The following is a 20,109-nucleotide window of genomic DNA, read 5'->3' as shown; positions in this document are numbered from 1 at the left end:
TTCCAAACCATATGGTCTGTGCCTTCGTTACAGTCTCGTGGTTTTCTCACATGCTCTGTCAGCTGTGTTTTGTTCACACACATCTGGGTATGAGAAGTGGGGATGGGAAGGGCCATTTCTCCTGTCAGTGAGTTAGACCATTCAATCGGTGTTTACTGAACACCTGTACAAGCCCTGCATCATCGTAGGTGCTAAGTCAGAGCAGCACTTAAATCCCATTCCTGCTTCTGGGGGAGGTCGGACAACAGATATGGGGGCACATAATTACAGTGCCTAAGTTCAGATGCAATCCCTTTATTTTGCAGATGGGAAAACTGAGGCACAAAAGTTTTCTAAAGTTCTCCGGTGGCATCATGGCTAGACAGAGCTTCACAGACTTCATCGTCTTAGCCTCTCTCTCCCTCTCTCTCCCTCTCCCTCTCTCTCTCCCTCTCTCTTTGTCTCTCTCTCTCCCCTTACTCTCTCTCTCACATATATATTTGGGTACTGAGGTTTGAACTCAGGGCCTTATATTAGTTCTTCTTGCTTGCCTAGTTGGCACTCTACCACTTGAGCCACTCTACCACCTCCAGCGTGTGTGTGTGTGTGTGTGTGTGTGTGTGTGTGTGTGTGTGTGTGTGTGTGTGTGTGTGTGCTGGTACTGGGTCTTGAATTCAAGGCACTGTCCTTTAGCTTTTTCCACTCAAGGTTGGTGTTTTACCTCTTGAGTCACAGCTCCATTTCTGGCTTTTTAGTGATTAATTGGTGATAAGCGTCTCACAGGCATTTCTTCCCAGGTTGGCTTCAAACTGTGATACTCAGTCAGCTTTCTGAGTAGCTAGGATTACAGGCGTGAGCCACCAGTGCTAGGCTAGCCTGCCTACCTATGGGTCCCTCAGTTGTTAAGACGTGACTGTGGCAGCCAACACTGAACACTTTTCTTAGACATAGGGATTGTGCCAAGAACCTTATTTATTATTATTTTAGTTTAGCATATGTTTGGAACATGAGGGAGGCTGAGATCTGAGTGAGGAGTGTAGTTCAAAGGCAGCCGGGGCAGGAAAGTCTATGAGACTCTTAGCTCCGATTAACCACCAGAAAACTGGAAGTGGTGCTGTGCCTCAAGTGGTAGAGCACTAGCTTTGAGCTGAAGAGCTGAGGGACAGCGCCCAGGCCCAGTGTTCAAGCCCCACGGTGGCCAAAATAAATAAATAAAATAAAGAAAGAAAGGAGGGACAGAAGGCCACGCCCCTCGCTTTTGTGGGTCCTGCTCATGAACTCTCCCTGGCCCCTCTTTCTCAGTCTCTGTCGTTGTCCTGCTCCCTCCTCCCTCCCAGGGCTGACTCCAGCCCTTCATCCGGCTTGGCCTGCATTTTTCCGGGTTTGATATCATTTTTTCCACTCTCCCGGCTGCTGCTGGTTGCTTTTGCCAACTTTCCACAGTTATAACCCTTCCCCCCACCCTCCCACCACAGCCGGAGACAGCTCAGGGTGGGGAAGACCCTCTTCTTCCTCCCTTCCCCTGGCTGGGGTTGGGATGGGGGCCACCACAGAGGGAGGGGCACCGCTGGAAGATGTGCTTTACCCTCTCTGCCTGAGGTCTTGCCCTGTCCTGTGTTCTCTGCAGCCAGGACCTGGCCCAGTACAGGGCTCAAGCATCTGGACAGGCAGCTGGTTAGGGGCAGACAGGGTGTCAGGCATCAGAGACACCATGGTCCTAACTGATGGTGTCCTGTTCTCTTCTCAGAGGAGTGACACCCTCCCCCTCCGCAAGCTGGAAACTCCTGACCTGACCCCTTACACCCAGCTCTGACCCCAGCCCGGATGGATGCTTCTCTGTCTCCTTCCTCCCTCACAGCCAGAGGGAGCTGGGCGGAGGAGGAGGACCCAGAACTCCAGGGCCCAGTGATACTAGGCTGCTCACTCATCTCTCTGGGCTTCAGTTTCCACTTTTGAAAATGAGTAGGTGGGACTAAAAATTGGGGTCTGTCTTGGGGGTGAATAAATTTGTGTTTCATAGAGTTCATGCCCATTGTTCTTTCAAAAGTATGCAGAATGTATAAAAATCTCCCCCCCCCAAAGAGTTTTAACATTACCTCCTCTGCCTTTTTTCTTTTTCTTTTCCCCTCTCTTCTCCTCTCCCCTCTTCTCCTCTCCCCTTCTCCTCTCCCCCCCCCCCTTACTTTCTCCCTTGTTCCCTCTCCCCTTTTCCTTCTCTCCCAGTGCTGATTTGGAACCCACAACTTTACACATGTAGAAATATACTCTTACTCTAGGAGTGTACCCCCAACTCCCCTCCCCCCCAACACACATTCTTTTTTCCTCTCAGTTTTTAAGCATACTGGGAAATGAACTCAGGGCCTTAAGCTTGCCAGTAAACACTCAACCACCAAGACATACCGATAGCCCCTTTTGCTTTAATTTTTTTTTTTTTTTATGAGGTCTTACCTCAGAAGGCCACAGATCAGGATCCTTCTATCTCTCCTCCTGAGTAGCTGGGATTACAGGTATGTGCCATCATACCTCATCTTCCCTAACACACTTTTGAAAGACTGTGAAAAAGTCACACACAGACTCTAGTGGACCCAGCCTGACCTGGAATCCTGGCAACTTCCCTTGCAGTAATTGTCTGATCCTGTCTCGATTAGTTTTGACTAATCTTGATTAGTCAAAGATGGGTAAAGGTACTAAGTATCCTCCTCTCAGGGCTTCTGCAGATGAACAAACATCAGCTATTACTATTTTGCCAAGATGATAGTTCCGTCCAGATAATAATTTATGACTGCAGTTTAAAAAAAAAAAAAAGAGAACGAATTGGGAAACAATAGCAGGTCACATGACATTGTGGTTGCTTTGTGATCTCCGTGTTCCTCTCAAAGCCCTGGGCCAGGGACTGTGCCTAACTGTATCCAGAGGTTGGGGGAAAGGCCCAAGTGGACAGCTGGTCCCCCGAGATTGGCCAGGAGGCGCAGTTAGCAGTGCAGATGGGCGGGGCCGGGTGGAGACGCCAGGCAGAACCGGAGGACAGGTCTGCCTGTTGAGACAGGGCATCCTGGGCTGCTTTATTTGTGGGAGTTTTCGGGGTGTGTGTGTGTGGGGGGGGTGTTGCTCAGAGCCCAGGGACAGGGAAGGTATTTACAAGCAGACAGTACTACGTGTGCCCACGCTGGGTGCTACACGGCCCCGCAGTCCGACCCTCACTTCTCTGGGCGAAGGGTCCTTCAGGCCACGCCCCGGGTCCAGGTGCGCCCTCCGACTCCAGGCAACGGTGCCCCGCAGCGTCCCGCACCGCCAGGCCGGGGCGCGGCCTCAGAGCACGGCCAGATTGTGACAGGACTTGGAGCGGGCTTTCAGCGCCCGGCGGCCGGCGCTGCGGGCCGTCAGGCGAGCCAGGAAACGCCGCGCGCGCTGGCCCAGGCTGGCCCGGCGTCGCGGGGCCGGGGGCGGCTGCGCGGCCGCACTGTCCCGGCGGCGCAAGCGCAGTTGGCGCACCACGCCCTCGAAGAGCTCGGCCACGTTGTGCTGCAGAGTGGCTGAAGTCTCGATAAATTTGCAGTCGAACACCACGGCGCAGGCGCGGCCCTCTGAAGGGGCGAGGTCAGGAGAGCCGAGGTGGGTGGAGCCAAAAACAGAGGGCGGAGACAAAGGAGGTGTGTTCAGACTCTACTGGCAGCAGTTTTCCCTGTGCCCCACCTGGTGCAGGTGTGGTGTGGGAAGGGGGGGCTGGGGAGGGCAGGAGGGTCAGCTAAAGCATTGTGGAGCTAATTCGGGCTAGTATAAACTGATAGATAACAGGTATATACTGATAGATAACAGGTATATACTGATAGATAACAGGCAGCAGAACGAGGCTGGGAGGGCAGGGAGACCAGGACCAGGCTGAATTGCCAGGTCAGAGGCCTAAGATTAGTACCAGGAAGGGCTTGTGAAAGTGCAGATTCTGGGCCCACCCTGAGGATTCCAATTCTGTAAGTGTAGGATGGGTCTGTGTTCTTAACAATCTGCACATTATGTTACAGTGTTTTGGGGATTGTCTGTCTGCAAAATATATGGTCTTCCACTTCCAGGAGGACACTGGGCTTGGAGACAGTGGCCAGAATTCCAATCCTCAATGCTAGGTCTGTGGAACTCACTTTCCCTTTCTGAGTCTCACTTTTCATGTTTTTAAGGTTCTACTCTATGAGTAAGGTGGTGTGTGTGTGTGTGTGTGTGTGTGTGTGTGTGTGTGTGTGTGTGTGTGTGTGTGTGTGTGTGTGTGTGTGTGTGTGTGTGGCCAGTCTTGGGGCTTGAACTCAGGGCCTGGGTGCTGTCCCTGAGTTTTTTTTTGAGCCACAGCTTCATTTCTGGCTTTTTGGTAGTTAATTGGTGATGAAGAGTCTCATGAACTTTTCTAAAATCCTCAGATCTCAGCCTCCTAAGCTGGTAGGATTACAGGGGTGAGCCACCACACCTGGCAGTAGGATAATTTTTATGATTTTTATGGGCCCTACCAGAAATGTAGAGTGTATTAAAATATTCTCCATCCCCCAGTAATTATAATTTATAAATAACATTCAACATTTTGATTTTAGTAGCTGACTAGCCCCTATCAAGAATTTTTTTCTTTTTTTAAGACAAGGCGTTGTAAAAATTGACTTTATAATCTCTTCATTACTTTGTTTTGGAGCCAGTAAGTTTTTGTTGTTTTGTTTTTGCTTTTTTCAGCTTGTCAGTGTAACCCCTTGAAAAATTGGGGGCCAATCATGTGGTATGATGTGTGTATGTAGGATAAGGTGTCCCTGAGGGTGGGCATTGGAGCCCCAGGGGGGATTTTAAGCAAAGAAGTGACAAATTCATCTCTGGGAGCAGGATTGGGTGAGGCTGGAGAAGTAGAGGGACTGACGCCAACAAAGTGGGGTTGTCAGGATAAGGCAGAGGCCATGGGTATTCAGGGTAGGGTAGAAGGGCTGGCAGAACTTGGGAATTCTTTTTGCAGGGGAGGAGGGGGGAGGGAGTTGTTGAGAGAGCTTTCCAGCCCAGGCAGGTAGCTTGCAGGATAGGGATGGGTTGGGGCTGAGGGTCAGAGGGCAGGGCCAAGGCTTACCTTCCACAGAAACTTCCCTGCAGCGGGCCAGGTCTGCCTTGTTGCCCACAAGGATGATGGGCACGTGGTCCGCACGATGTGTGCGGCGCAGCTGGATGCGGAGCTCTGAGGCGCTCTCGAAGCTGCCTCGGTCTGCGATGGAGTACACGATGACATAGGCGCTGCCCACCTGCAGGCATGACTCCTGGCTCCAGCTTCCATCCTGCGGGGGAAGGATGGGCCATCCTCAGGCGCTGCCTAGGCCCTGCCTGAGAGAGAGCTGCGGTTGGTGTAAAGAGTGGGGCTAGGGCCTGGCACCAGGGGCTCACACCTATAATCCTAGCTACTCAGGAGGCTGAGATCTGAGGATCGTGGTTCAAAGCCAGCCCAGGCAATAAAGTCTGTGAGACTCTTATCTCCAATAAACTACTCAGAAAAAGCCAGAAGTGGCGCTGTGGCTCCAGTGGAAGAGCACTAGCCTTGCTCAGGGACAGTGCCCAGGCCCAGAGTTCAAGCCCCTAGAGTGGGGCTGGAGTTCAGGTACTACTCTAGACCATGTAGGGGGACAGATTCTGGTATAATCCTGTATGTCACCTGGGGAAAACTACCCATCCCCTCTGAGCCTCAGTTTCTCTGCTTGAAAAATCAGGTAGACAGGACTTGCTTTGACTCTTCCATTCATTGATGACTTTTGTGGCCTGGCACAGGACTTGGTGTCCTTCCTGCTGAGGGGGCTTTTTGGCTTTGTCTCTTCACCTCTTTGTCTGGTCTCTGAGGAGAGTGTGGCCTTACCAGACGTCCTTTTTAGACATCTGTGGTTCAGAATTTTTTTGGGTCCGGTTGTGGGGCCTGAACTCTGGGCCTGGGCGCTGTCCCTCAGCTCTTCAGCTCAAGGCTAGCACTCTACCACTTGAGCCACAGCGCCACTTCCGGCTTTTTTCTTTTTGCTTATGTGGTGCTGAGGAATTGAACCCAGGGCTTCATGCATGCAAGGCAAGCGCTCTACCACTGAGCCACCTTCCCAGCCCTGTCCAGAATTTTTTTGAAAAACAAAGAAGTGAGGGAAGTGAGGACAGGAGGCTGACTTTAGAAGAGGCTCTTTTCAGGACTCTTTTGAAGGGACAGAAGCAGCAGCAACTGTGAATGTGCATGTCAGAGGGTACTTTTAAGAGGTGGTGTCCTGAGCTGGGCATAGTGGTTCATCCCTATAATCCCAGTTGCTGAGGAGGTAGCAATTGGGAGGATTGAAATACCAGTTGGCTCACACAAAATGTTAGTGAGTAGTGAGACTCCATCTCAACAATAACTCAAGTTGCCATGTATGCCTGTAATCCTAGTTGCATGAGAAGCATAGGTTAGGAGGATTTTGGTTTGACACTGGGCCTATCTAGTGAAGAAGGCTGGAATTGTGGCTCAGCTGCCTAGTAAGTGCAAGGCCTTGAGTTCAAGCCCCTAGGAAAGAATTGAAGTGAGGTTGAACTTCCATTTTGGATTGTCAGGGACCACTTGGGTGATAATGCTTCTAAGTGTTTAATAAGACACAGTTATGGTCTCCAAGTTCATGGTCAGAGCCTCTGGGGATGGAAAGTCACAGTGTATTAGCATTAGGAAAGGCATATACAGGTGGCCAGAGAAGCCATGGGGCAAGGCATGAGCTCAGCCTAGCAGAGTGTGTGGGAGGGCCAGTAAGTGGACTAGTGAATGGTCTAAGCATACCCAGCAAGACAGAAGAGATTTTTAGACAAAAGAGTATAGTTGGTGTCATGGCCTAGAGAGTGAAACACATAGAGGGTGTGGTTAGAAGCTTTGGCTGTAAGAGATGAAATCAGGAAAATAATATCATAAACATAATAGGTGAAAGATCCATGGTCGGTCAATATCATTGACAAAGGCCTAAGTTCTCAACAGCCACACGGATCATTCCCCAGGCCAAATAACCTTGGGTGATGTCAGATAGATAGGGGCTTTCATCCTTGACTATGGGGGACAGGTTCCTCTCCCCTGCATCGCAGTTTCCTATCTAGAAGACAGGAGGGCAGCTAGCCTTTCATTCATATACACACACATGTGGGTGCATTTCTATGTGTTAGGATCACCAAATCCAGTTGGTACTTGGAGTGGTAGCCATTGAGCATGTAATTGAAAATGGAGGTTCCAGAGCCCCCATTTAGAGGTTGTTATTCATTCGGTCTGAGTGGGACTTGAGATTCTAATTTTGCAATATGTTTCAGGTAACTGCAACAGTCAGCTAAGCCAGGCAGTACTAGATGAGCCAAAGACCCATCAGGTTCGCTTAGATCCTGCCTGTCTGACCGCACATGATCATCTAGCCCCATGCATGGAAAGGATGAGATGCCTGTTCCAGGAAGGCTGCTGTTCCTGCTCAGGCCCCTCTGGGAACTCTCTCCACACAGCAAGCTGTGTGACTAGATCCTGCTTTCTGGTCCAACAGCCTTTCTCCCCATTCTCTAGTATGGGACATCCAATCTGATTACTGGATTCTGCCCTGATGGAATTCTCAACTGCCTCTAGAAAGCAAATCTGCCCTCTCCAGCCTAAAAGCCAGGGGACCTAGCTACCTGACTCTCTGCTCTGTCTCCAGCATCCTGGTCCCTGATAGACAACTTGGAAGGATTTCTGGATGAATGAATGGGTGAGGAGGTGAAACTTGAACTAAAGGCTCAGAAGGTGATGCTCCCAGGAGAGGTGGGAGGAGTTCTTGTGCATCAGAGTCTTAAGTTCTGAGGTTCTGCACATCTGGGTTTGAAACCTGCTTGCTCCTTCAAAGCTTTGGACATATGGACCCCTCTGAGCTTCAGTTTCTTATCAGTAGATGGGAACTAGAAGACATTGGTACCCCATTAATGTCAACTGCCATTCTGTTACACTCATTTGGACCTGGGTTCCCTTTTATGCTTGTTGTAAAAACTATTCTTTGGGTCTATTCCTGGAGTGGTCAATCATCCTTCAGTCTCACACTGTGGGCGAGGCCTCCCTGTTATGGGGAAGGTCTACTCCTTAGACCCCAGGTGATTTTTGGATCCTTCTCTTTGCTTAGGTATATTTTCTCAAAGTGTTACAATGAGCATATATTACCTGTGTAGCAAGAGAAAAGGACACCCAAACAAGATAAAATATCCAGAGAAGTCCTTGTGTTCACTTCCTGCTCTGGAAGCGGATGGGGAAGGATAACCTATGTTTACTTTTCTCAATAACAACCAAATTTTCATGAATACAAATTACTACACACCTACTTCTCCACCCCTCCTCAGCACTTTTTTTCTGTTTTTGTTTGTTTGTTTGTTTTGTCAGTCATAGGGCCTGAATTCTGGGCCTGGTCACAGTGTCCCTCAGCTCTTCAGCTCAAGGCTAGTGCTCACTACTTAGCCATAGCTCCACTTCCGGCCTTTTCTGCTTATGTGGTGCTGGAATAGAACCCAGGGCCCCATGCATGCAAGGCAAGCACTCTACCACTGAGCCACCTTCCCAGCCCCTCAGCACTTTTTTGATGCTGTAAAACTGAGCTCACTACTGGATGCTGGTGGCTCATGTCTGTAATACTCAAGAGGCTGAGATCTGAAGATTGTGGTTAGAAGCTAGCCCAGAGAGGAAAGTCTTTGAGATTCTTATCTCCAATTAACCACTAGAAAATTGAAAGTAGAGCTGTGGCTCAAACTGGTAGAGCACTAGTCTTGAGCATAAAAGCTTAAGGACAGTGCCTAGGCCCTGAGTTCAAGCCCCACAACAAAAAACAAAAACTAAGTAAAAAAAAAAAAAAACTGGGCTCACTTGTATGGAATTGCATAAGAGAATTTAAAAATCAGCTGCTGGTGGGGTTTGAGGTGGGAGGATGTACAGCTCAGTGGTAAAGCTGATTCTGAACATGCTTAGCTGGATGGATTCCATGCCAGAACCAAAACCAAATAAACAGCAACAGCAAAACAAAGTCAGAAAAACAAGAGTGCCTGAACCATTTATCAGATAAGAAAAACTGAAGCTCAGAGTCGTAAGTCAAGTGCACAAATCAAAATAAGAAGAAAACAGGGGGAGGGAGGGAGAGGGCGGGGAAAGGTCAGCTTAGCATTTTGCTCCCCAATCCTGTGTTCATCTTTGTGCACAATGTGGGTGGCTAGGGTAGGAGGGGGTGGGGTGGTGGAAAGGACCTGGAGGCCTGTGTGAGGAGAAGTGCATCCTGGGATGGCTGAGGAGGGGGTTCAGGAGAGAGGAGGTCTTTTTTTGGGTCCGGTCGTGGGGCCTGAACTCTGGGCCTGGGCGCTGTCCCTCAGCTCTTCAGCTCAAGGCTAGCACTCTACCACTTGAGCCACAGTGCCACTTCCAGCTTCTTTTTTTCTGCTTATGTGGTGCTGAGGAATCGAACCCAGGGCCTCATGCATGCAAGGCAAGCGCTCTACCACTGAGCCACCATCCCAGCCCTGAGAGGAGGTCTTTGGGTTTGGAGAAAGGGAGGTTGAGGATGGCCCTTGCTCTGAACCTTGCTCTGTCTGGCCTCAGAGGGAGGGCCAGGTGTCCCTGTAAGAGGCTCCGCTCCCTTCCTGTCACCCACTCTTGTAGTGTCATACCAGTTTCTCTGCCTCCCAGGTGTCCATGACCACCAGTGTGGTGTCCTCTCCGTCCACTGTGAGGGTTCTCTCATATACATCTGCAACCAAGGAGACAACACACCTCAGGGCTGGCAGGGCTTTTGGAGGTATGGGGCTCCCTGACTTTCTCAACTGCTGCTTGGGGGTGTCACACTCATTTGAAAACCCATCACTAACTTTCCTAGAAGGCCAAGAAGCCCCTGGTGGAGTCTATATCTCCCCAGTTGCCAGCACAACATGGGGTCTGTGGTGGTTCTGAGAAAGCTGGTTTGGTTGGTTGGATGAGTGTGGGGTTGTGGATGATGGGGAGAAGGAGGTTCTCCCAGACCTGCTCTGTCTCTGGCACCTGTGCTGGGCCTCCATTTTTCCATCGTAACACAGGCAGTTATACACACCTTTCCTATGGGTTCTTACTTCCAGGAGGGTCAAGGCTGGCCAGAAGGTCCCTACCTTCTCTCTGCTTTTAACCACTCCCTCCCTCCCTCAGCCAGGCCTGCAAGGGTTTATCTTCATTCCTTCCATTCCATCCTATCCTCTGGGGGATCCCTGGCCCTTTGAATTCTCTGTGTTTCTTAGAAATAATGGAACCCAGGGCCCACATCTGGGGGAGGGAGGGTGGCTGAGAATCTCCATTTAGCTACAAGTCATGGTGGTCATGCTCAGGTGTCTATGGGACTGGCAGGAGCCAAGGAAGGAGGGATTTGGGGCTGGGAGTTTCTGAGCTGAGTGGAAACCCACCATTTCTTGACACCCAGTTTCTGAATTGCTCCTCCCCGTGACATGGAAAGGAACGATACACTTCTCATGCAGTTTTCCCCCCCGTCCTGGACCCTTGTGCAGGCAGGTTGTGTCTTGTCCACTACTGGGTAAACATCATTCACCTCATAGTCGGTGCCATGTCCCTTTCAGTTGAACGGTGCATAATGTATACAACGGTTCCTGGCAGCCCTCTGGCCCTGGTGACAGACCTTTCAGTCCTCCAGCCACATCCCAGCCTGTCCCACAGGGTTCCTACCTCCAAGCTGTTCATGGAGGTCCCTCTCTTGCTTCCCTGCGAAAAGGCTGGCCAGGCTGGTCTTCCCCACGCCTGGATCTCCGAGCAGCACCACACGGTACAGGGCCTCCCAGGAGCCTTCAGAGTCGCTGGATTCAGACGACCAGCCATCGGGGGCAGGAGAAGGTTTTCGGCTGGGAGGGTTGAGGGACACTGACTGGCTCAGCCGGGGATGTTGGGATTGAGGGGCTGCTGTGCACAGGCGGCCAGGCTGGTTGCCCCTGGATGACAGGGGTAGCGGAGTGCTAGCCCTCCTGCGCAGGGGAGTCTTTGCTTCCTGTTGGGTGTTTAGTGTCATCCTTGATGGGAGAAGCCTTCTCTTCCTTCCTTCCTTCCTTCCTTCCTTTCTTCCGTCCTTCCTTCTTGTGAGCGCCTTTTTCTCTGGTTTCCTTTGGCGTCTGCTCTTGTTCAAATGGGGAGTAGACACCTCATCTTCTTGGGGTTGGCTGTATTACGGCTTCAGTCCCAGCCTAAACCTGGGTCCACCTAAAAGGGGTGTCTGCGCCGGCTGGGAACAGACACGGAGTGCACAGCCAGAGGTCACGCCGCGTGCCCTTAGGATGACCCTGCCCCGAGACACGGGCGGGCGGCAGGGCAGCCGGGGGAGGGGGGGAGGGGAGGAGGCACCCCGAGTGTGCACAGGCCCGCCCCTCCCGGTCAGAGCGCCAGACCCTCCTTAGGGAAGATCTTTCTCACGGTCTGCATTGTTGGAGGGGGTGCAGAAGCGGGTTCGGGGCTTCCCCCGCCCCGGGGGTGGGATTCAGGCCCGCGGCCGGATCTCAAGAGAGCTAACCCCCCAAGGGCAGCGGTGAGGGGGGGAACTCGGGGATCCCTCGGGCTGTAACCCGAGCGCCTGGGTGCCATGGGAACGGCGTGTCCGGCCCGCCCCCTGCGTGAAAAATTCAGCAGGGCCGGAGCCACGGCCTCCAGCTGCGGTCGGGGGCTGGGGGAGCCGCGGGGCGGCCCAGGCATGGGCTCGGTGACCGGACGGGGCCCCCGGCGGAGCCCCGAGGGCGCGGGAAAGCCAGTGCCGTTCTGGAGCCTGCGTCTGAGCTCTTCCAGCCCGGGGTGCTGGGTGCGAGCCCGGGGCCCTAGGGCGGTGGGCTTGCTGGTCCCGGTCCACTCATCCCTGTGCGCCCCGGGCCTGACGCGGGGTTGAAGGACCCCCTCCCCAGCTCCCCGTCCCCGCAGGGGCCGCGCAGCCCCGCGGCGGGGCCCGGCGAACTCTGCCGCAACTTAAGCGAGTTGGCGGCGAGTTGGAGCTTTACCTGGGTGTCGGCGGGCCGGGGGTCCCCGATCGCTGCCGCAGCCGCGGGGTGCGGAGTCCGGGCTGGACCTCCGCCGCTGCGCGCAGCCCCTCGGGCGGCTCCCGCCCCCCGCTCCCCGCGGGGCCAGGGGAGGAGCGCGACCCCGCCCCGCCCCGCCCGGTTAGGACAGCCCCGGGGTCCCCGCCCCAAGGCCCGGCGGCTCGGGTGGGGGGGGCTCGGGGACCGGAAGGGTCTGGGGGGGGCCCTCTGCGGTCGCCTCTGGCCTCTCCACCAAACGCGGCGTGCCAACTTCAGCTCTCACATAAAGCCACTTGGGGAACTTTCCTCCAACTTTCCAGGGAGGGTGGGGACGGGTAAGTGTGCAGAGGGGCTCCCGGATCTCCGGGGACACTGAGACAGGTAGCTCGCAGAGTGCCCTTGGAGAAACTGCTCGGGGTGAAGGATTGATTTTGAAAAGCGACTTGGGGAAAGAACCCAGGAAGTCCGCACTGACGGGTTCTGAATATCTGACTTTGGACCATTTACTTATTTACTCATTCATGCGTGCATTCATTCATGTGCTCATTCACCTGTTCAGGATTACTAGGGCCTGGGACTCAGATCCTTCAGTATTGGCTGAGAGTGTGTGTGTGTGTGTGTGTGTGTGTGTGTGTGTGTGTGTGTGTGTGTGTGTGTGTGTGTGTGTGTGTGTGTGTGTGTGTGTGTGTGTGTGTGTGTGTGTGTGTGCGCGCGCGCACGCATGCGTGAGTTTATAAACAGAGACTAGGATTCCAGGTCTTAGAAGACAGTGGGGGTGTAGATCAGCATTTAGATTCCAGCCTTACCTTGTGGATCTGAGTCAGACACTGCTATGATGTCTTTGGGGTTAACAGTGAAAGGAAGCAAGGCTCTTGCTTCCTGGAGCTGAAAACCACATGCCTGGCAGTGATAATTGCTAAGTTATACAGGCAAGTTAAGGGTTAGCTAGGACACTGTCAAGGAAGGCCTCTGACCAGGCTTTCTAAAGCTTTCTATTTTGGAAAGATCCAAACATAGGTGAGTAGAAAAGAATAGAAGGATCAAGGTAAGGTCGGTTGTTTATTTTTTTTTTGTGTTGCTGGGGATTGAACTCAGGATCTCGCACAATGAGCCACCCTCAAAATGCCACAAACTGAGATTTCATTTGTTTGTGTTATAGATACAGGTCTCTCTAAGCCCAGGCTGGCTCCAAACTTGCAAAACTCTTGCCTCAGCCTCCTGAGTACAGGGATAACAGGCATGTAAGATGAGTTAAAAGCCAGGTGCTGGTGGCTAAGGCCCATAATCCTAGCTACTCAGAAGTTTGAGATCTGAGGATAGCAGTTCAAAGGCCAGGGAAGTTTGTGAGACTCTTATCCCCAATTTAGCACCAGAAAACTGGAAGTGATGCTGTCACTCCAAGTGGTAGAGCCAAAGAGCCCAAGGACAGTGCCCAGTCTCTGAATCCAAGCCACACAACCAACTTCCCCCACCCCCCAAAAAAGAGGAGTTAAATGTTTTAATTATGGAAAAAAATGTATGCAAAAAACCCCCAGAGAATGATATCATGATGTGATTTTTTTGGTAATAGTGGGATGATGTGAGTTTTAAAAAGAAACTTTTATTTTAGAAAATTTCCAACAGAAATAATAACAATAAAAATATTATGAAGAACTCCCATGTGACTATCACTCAGCCAATCCTAAATGTGAATCAATCCTGTTTTGTATTTCCCCTATCCTGGTGAATTGTTGGGAAACAGGAAGCAGAGATTTTTTTTTTTTTTTTTTTTGCCAGTCCTGGGGCTTGAACTCAGGGTCTGGGCACTGTCTCTGAGCTTCTTTTTTGCTCAAGGCTAGCACTCTCTACCACTTGAGCCACAGCGTCACTTCTGGCTTTTTCTATTTTAGTGGTAGTGAGGTATGGAACCCAGGGCTTCATGCATGGGAGGCAAGCACTCTACCACTAAGCCACATTCCCAGCCCAATCTTATGGCTTTGTAGAAAGCGGGTTGAACAGTCTGAATGAGGTGGCTGCCCCCTGACAGACTTGTAGAGACTAGGAATCCAAGGTCAGGCTCGCTCCCCTGGGAAATGCTAACATTGAGCTTTGGGTCCAGATAGTAAGAGCTGAGTTTATTGTTGGCCATTATACATGCACTCTCTTCAGAGTGTAGATTCGTGGCTAGGCCAGTGCTGTGTCACTTTAAGATTCTGTGCTTGGCAAGATGACAGGGTGGGCAGAGCTTGTAAAACTTAGAGGACAGAGTTGGATGCTGGTAGTTCATGCCTGTAGTCCAAGCCACTCAGGAGGCTGAGATCTGAGGACTGCAGTTTGAAGCCAGTCAGGAAAAGAAAGTCAGTGACTCGCACCTCCAGTTAACCACCAAAAGGCTAGAAGCAGAGATATGGGTCAAGTGGTAGAATGCTAGCCTTCAGCTAAAATGCTTAGAGACAGTGTCCAGGTCCTGAGTTCAAGTTTTAATGCTGGCGCGCACACGCGCATGCACACACACAGAGTTATTGGAAGACTCCAGGTATTACGGGAAAATCACATGTAATTTCTTTAGGGAAGGCTTTTCCTTTCACCTCCTATTTGGTCCTCATTCTGCACGGCTCCCGCTGCTTATCCGAGGCCACCTGTCTGGAGATGGAGCTCCAGACAGCCTATGTGGCCCTCATCTTCCCAACTCACACTTGCCTCTGTCTTCACAGTGCACCCATCATTTCTTCATGGCACTTACCACAAGCTCAATTGATTACATTTATTTTGTTGGCTTTTAACTGCCTTTCCCATTAGGGCTTGAGCCGTGGGTACATTTTATTTTATTTTTTATTTTACTGTGGTCCTTGCACTATACCAATGTGATAAAAGAGAGGCTCCATCCATGTTGTGACCAAACAATCATGGAAGAGGTCCAGACCCTGCTTTCCCAGAGCCTTCTCCATGTTAAAAACCCTGTCACTAACAGGGTTTCTAACTAACAGGGTTCATTCACTGCACCTTCCATAGGGATAATTTTAATATCACAAGGCTAGGACTGGCAGAAAGAGTGTAGAAAGCAGCTCGTACTGAGTTAATAATACTTGGAGTGTAGGATAGCAGTGGCGGATTGGTGATAATAGGAGTTAATGGTGACAGCATGAGCGGTAATGCGCTGGTGTCCAGGATGAGACCATGCATTCAGCTTGAAAGGATTTTTCTGTTCTTTTATCTCGGTAGCACTTCCTGAGTCTGCCCAGATGGATAGGACCTTAAGAATTTTTTGAGCTACATCACCTTTACAATAAAATTTTTTTTAAAAAGATTTTTTTTTGAACTAGACACTATGTTGGAAATGAGCTATACAACTTTGGGGGAGGAGGTCAGGAGGGGGAAAATTGGGAGAAAATGAGGGAGGGGGTGATACTACTCAAAAAGAAATGGACACATTACCTGATTTATGTAATGTAACCCCTCTGTATGTGACCTTTGCAATAAAATTTAAAAAATTTAGAAAAACATTAAAAAAGAAATTATTCAATCTTTAAAAAATGTTCTTTGAAAGATGGTTTCACATAAGCAGAAAGAGGTGACAGAGGGGGTTCTGCCTTGTCCACATTTGGGGGACAGGAAGGCAGGTAAGAGCGCGGATAGTTGGGGAGGTAGACAGGCAGTAGCAGGAAAGTAATTTGCTAGGGATTTTGGTCCTACATAAAGTCTAGTGGCCTGGCTCAGCAGTAGAATGCCTGCCTAGTGTATATGAGACCCTGGGTTGGGTCCCCAGCATGGAGAAGAGAGGGAGGGAGGGAGGGAGGGAAGGAGGGAAGGAAGGGAAGAAGGGAGGAAGGAAGGAAGGAAGGAAGAAAGAAAGGAAGACTTTTAGAGGTCAATAGTCACATGATCTACTAAATTTTTATTAGTCTGGTGTCACCACTAGGCTGGTATGTGACTTAGGAATCAGAAACCAGACTAGCTGGGCACCAGTGGCTCACACCTGTAATCTTGTTACTCAGGAGGCTGAGATCTGAGGACCGAGGTTCAAAGCTAGCCCAAGCAGGAAACTCCGTGAGACTCTTATATCCAATTAACCACCAGAAAACCAGAAGTGGTGATGTGGCTCAAATGGTAGAGCACTAGCAGGGGAGGGACAGTGTCCAGGACCATAGTTCAAGCCCCAGACCGACAAAACAAAACAAAAACAAACCAGACTAGACTCAGTGTGTGTGTGTGTGTGTGTGTGTGTGTGTGTGTGTGTGTGTGTGTGTGTGTGTGTGTGTATGTGTGAAAGAAAGAGAGAGAGAGACAGAGACAGAGAGATACAGAGAGACACAGAGACAGAGAAACACAAAGAGAGAGTCAGAAAGAGACAGAGGCACAGAGAGAGTATCCTGGGGCTTGAACTCAGTCCTGGTCACTGTCCTCCAGCTTCTTTTGCTTAAGGATAATGCTTTACCATATGAGCAACAGCTCTACTTCCAGATTTGTTTTGTTTTTGTAGTTTATTGGAGATAGTTTTTTTTTTTGGGCCCAGTTGTGGGGCCTGAACTCTGGGCCTGGGTGCTGTCCCTCAGCTCTTCAGCTCAAGGCTAGTGCTCTACCACTTGAGCCACAGTGCCACTTCCTTTTTCCTTATGTGGTGCTGAGGAATCGAACCCAGGGCCTCATGCATGCAAGGCAAGCGCTCTACCACTGAGCCACCTTCTCAGCCTGGAGATACTTTTTGTGTGTGTTTGTAGGTACTGGGGCTTGAACTCAGGGCCTTGTGCTCTTGCTTGGCTCTTCCACTCAAGGGGTACTCAACCATTTGAGCCATAGGTTTACTTCTGGAGTTTTGCGAGCTAACTGGAAATAAGAATTTCACGTTTTTTAAAAAATTTATTTATTTTTTTATTGTGAGAATACTGTACAGAGGAGTTAGAATTACATGGGCAAGATAACGAGTACATTTCTTATCAAGCATTGTTGCCTCCTCATTGTTTCCCCTTCCCATCCCTTCCCATACTACTCCCTTCTACCCACCCGATCCTCTCCTCACCCCTCAAATTTCACCAATTTTTAACTGTGATCTTCTGATCTCAGCCTCCTGAGTAGCTAGGTTTCAGGTGTGAGCTACCAGCACCCAGCTTATTTTAGTGGTACTAGGGCTTGAGCTCAAGACCTCTCAGGTTTCATTAATCTTTTTCCTTCCCTGCTGGTGCTCTACACGTGAGTCATAACTCCAGTCCTGTAAAGACTTTTATTTTATTTTTTTGGGGGGGCATAATTTTAATATTTTATTTCTGAATTCAGGTACAAGTTATGGAAGAGAAATTAAATGCCGCGAATATTCAAACCAGTGAATCAGAGATGAAGTTATATAAAAAGTGTCAAGATCTAGAGTCTTTTCTCCAGGAAAAAGATGACATCATTCAAAACTTGGAACTGCCACTTGAAGAGCAGGTTAGGAAACATAATCATTACAGACTTCTAAATGTGTCTGCTCATTTGTCACAAATCACAAAGGTTAAAAAGAGATAAATCTTACGGAAGGATAAACCTTCCTTATTTAGTCAGACTGTAGCATGGTAAAAGGTACAACTAAAACTGCATTGTGTCTAAGGCTTGCATCTGGTAATTTTTAAATGTGACCTTTCTCCTTCTCCTTCACTTTACAGCTTAATTGTAGTATTGAGGTTGGAAATACTTAGTTATCAGCAGGTATTTATATCTGTCTGTAAAGACTTTTAATAATGTTTATAACAACGACTTTATTTCTAGTACTTATAAGTGAAAACAGCTGACATACCATGAGGTATATGGATTTGTTGAAGTATATCATAAATATCATACTTAATTAAACAACAACAGTTTGCCGCCATACCCAGCATGAATTAATCTCAGAAACATGATGTGAACTGAAAGAGGTTACACACCAAGAGGTGCACCCCAAGTGTTTACATGATGTTTCAGAAAGGCAAAACTAAGTTGTTTAAAAGTAAGAAAAAAGTTAAGAAAGACCCCTCAAATGCTGTTTTCCCTAAATTTTTTCCTTAAAAAAATAAACTGGGGGAAGTGGCTCTGTGGCTCAAGTGGTAGAGTGCTAGCCTTGAGCTGAAGAGCTGAGGGACAGCGCCCAGGCCCAGAGTTCAAGCCCCACGACCGACAAAAAAAAAAAAAATAAACTGGGTAAATTATTGGCATTTATGCTGCAGCTCCAGTTCCAGAGTAGTCCCTCAGAATAGACCAAGAACAGGTCTTGTTTTTTTCTTTGTGAATGGTTAGATGGATGAGCTTCAAGGGAGGTGATACTGCCCCCTATAGGTCTTGTTAGGAACTTGCTACTTTCCCTTTTTTGCTTTGTATTTCTTACTTATTGAGTCAGGTGCTGGTGGCTCACACATCTAATCCTAGTTACTCAGGAGGCTGAGATCTGAGGATCGAGGTCCAAAGCCAGCCTGGGCAGGAAAGTCCATGATACTCATCTCCAGTCAACCACCCAAAAGCTGGAGGTGGAGCTGTGTGGCTCAAGTGGTAGAGTGCTAGCCTTGAGCAAAAAAGCTCAGGGACAGTACCCTGAGCTCAGGCCTGTAGTAAATATTATGGAATACTGACATAGTGTATTACTAAATACTGACATAGTGTTTTATTGAATACTGACATGGTAGGTTATTGAATAAGAATATATTGAGTGTCTGTGTGCTGGGAAATAGTATGAAATATTAAGCTGTAAGATTAGGAGTTAGAAGTTAGAAGTTAGAACTATGGAATATAGAGATAAGGACACACCCAGGGAGCCTACAGAGCTGTCACCAAGACAACTAGCCCACCAGATAAACCAGACCCAGCCAGAGGCAAGCGAGCCCCACCCTCGTCCATAACCGGACTAGACTGGCAGCGAAGCTGTCACCAAGGCAACCGTGCCTGCTACTGACGATCAGATATAGCCAGAAGTGAAAAAGCCCAGCCTAAAACATATAAAAACCCAGAGCAGCAGAGACCCAGTGAGAAGGCCTTCCTGAGTGAAGCAGCTCTGTATTGGACGGGCCCTCCACTGCAGCTGCCCCAGCAAGACAGCGCTACTCCCTCCAGGGACTCAGACGCAGCCCGGAGGACACCCTCAACGAACTCCCCTGGACCTCCGGACCAAGTGACGGTGCCACGTGAGCTGCCCTGGGTGTGGGACGCACTTAGTAGAATTAGGTATAAGAGTTAGTTATTGGTGTGGATTATATTTGAAGTGTTTGAATAAATCGAGTGAAACTTATTAGTCTAAGCGTGATGCTATATGCATGGTCAGCACAAAGCCCCAGAAATTAAAAAGGAAAAACGAGAGTATCCTAAGACACTCCTGTCAAGCTGGGGATGTGGCTCAAGAGGTAAAGTGCTTAACTACTAAGTAAAAGGCCTTGTGGTCAAACCCCAACCCTAGTACCACCAATAAATAAATAATAAAAATAACTGAAAAATAATCTCTCCCCCCCCCCTCCTCCTCCTCCTCCTCCCGCTCTTCCTCCCCCTCCTCCTCCCGCTCTTCCTCCCCCTCCTCCTCCTCCTCCTCCCCCTCCTCCTCCTCCTCCTCCCCCTCCTCCTCCTCCTCCCCCTCCTCCTCCTCCTCCTCCTCCTCCCGCTCTTCCTCCCCCTCCTCCTCCTCCTCCTCCCCCCCCCTCCTCCTCCTCCCCCTCCTCCTCCTCCTCCCCCTCCACCTCCTCCTCCTCCTCCTCCTCCTCCTCCTCCTTCTTCTTCTTCTAGATTCTGCATAACCAGGCAAAATATGCAAATCTTTCTTCTCTTTCTGAGTCTGGCTTCTTTCACTTCTTGATTGCTGAATAATATTCCATTGTGTATATATGCCATTTTCTTTCTTTTTTGTTGGTCATGGGGCTTGAAATCTGGGCCTGGGCGCTGTCCCTCAGCTCTTCAGCTCAAGGCAAGTGTTCTACCACTGGACCCACAGCGCCACTTCCGGTTTTCTGGTGGTTAATTGGAGATAAGAAACTCATGGACTTTCCTGCCTGGGCTGGCTTTGAACCATGATCCTCAGATCTCAGCCTCCTGAGTAGCTAGGATTATATGTATGAGCCACCAGTGCCCTGCCGCTATATTCTTAATCCACCCCTCTGTTGGTGGGCATCTAGTCTGGTTCCTTATGTGGCTATGGTGACTTGTGTGGCAAGTAAACATGGGTGT

General features: G+C 49.8%; 2 protein-coding genes across 9 annotated transcripts in view; one reads left to right on the top strand and one right to left on the bottom strand.

Moving 5' to 3' along the window:
- The window catches only part of LOC138816858 (beta-defensin 122-like), a 62,490-nt gene that overhangs the window by 23,934 nt on the left and 18,447 nt on the right, over positions 1-20,109 (top strand). The window contains exons 1-2 of one of the 7 annotated variants that reach the window (XM_070007001.1): positions 3,493-3,591; positions 17,233-17,382. In XM_070007001.1, the coding sequence (XP_069863102.1) occupies positions 17,342-17,382 (41 nt within the window). In that variant the 5' untranslated portion in view covers positions 3,493-3,591; positions 17,233-17,341. Of the gene's footprint in view, positions 1-3,492; positions 3,592-10,687; positions 10,755-12,300; positions 12,318-12,984; positions 13,000-17,232; positions 17,383-18,856; positions 19,123-20,109 lie in introns of those variants that run through there. The other 6 variants (XM_070007002.1, XM_070007004.1, XM_070007005.1 and 3 more) reach the window with 6 other exon arrangements.
- On the bottom strand, positions 2,377-12,054 carry Rem1 (RRAD and GEM like GTPase 1). 2 transcript variants are annotated; one of them, XM_070006997.1, is made up of 5 exons: positions 11,965-12,054; positions 10,658-11,204; positions 9,622-9,701; positions 5,063-5,310; positions 2,377-3,563 (listed from the first exon to the last, which is right to left on the bottom strand). In XM_070006997.1, exons 2-5 carry the CDS (start codon positions 10,992-10,994, stop codon positions 3,131-3,133), a joined length of 1,098 nt encoding a protein of 365 aa, XP_069863098.1. In that variant the 5' UTR covers positions 10,995-11,204; positions 11,965-12,054; the 3' UTR covers positions 2,377-3,130. The 2 variants fall into 2 exon arrangements, with proteins under 2 accessions (XP_069863098.1, XP_069863100.1); XM_070006999.1 differs by having other exon boundaries at positions 3,201-3,563; positions 5,063-5,264.

This window comes from Dipodomys merriami, unplaced genomic scaffold, assembly GCF_024711535.1.
Source record: "Dipodomys merriami isolate MVZ:Mamm:240054 unplaced genomic scaffold, mDipMer1.0.p SCAF_7, whole genome shotgun sequence".
NCBI classification, from domain to species: Eukaryota; Metazoa; Chordata; class Mammalia; order Rodentia; family Heteromyidae; genus Dipodomys; species Dipodomys merriami.
Note: the sequence above shows the minus strand (reverse complement) of the source record. Positions and strands in the feature narration are given on the sequence as shown.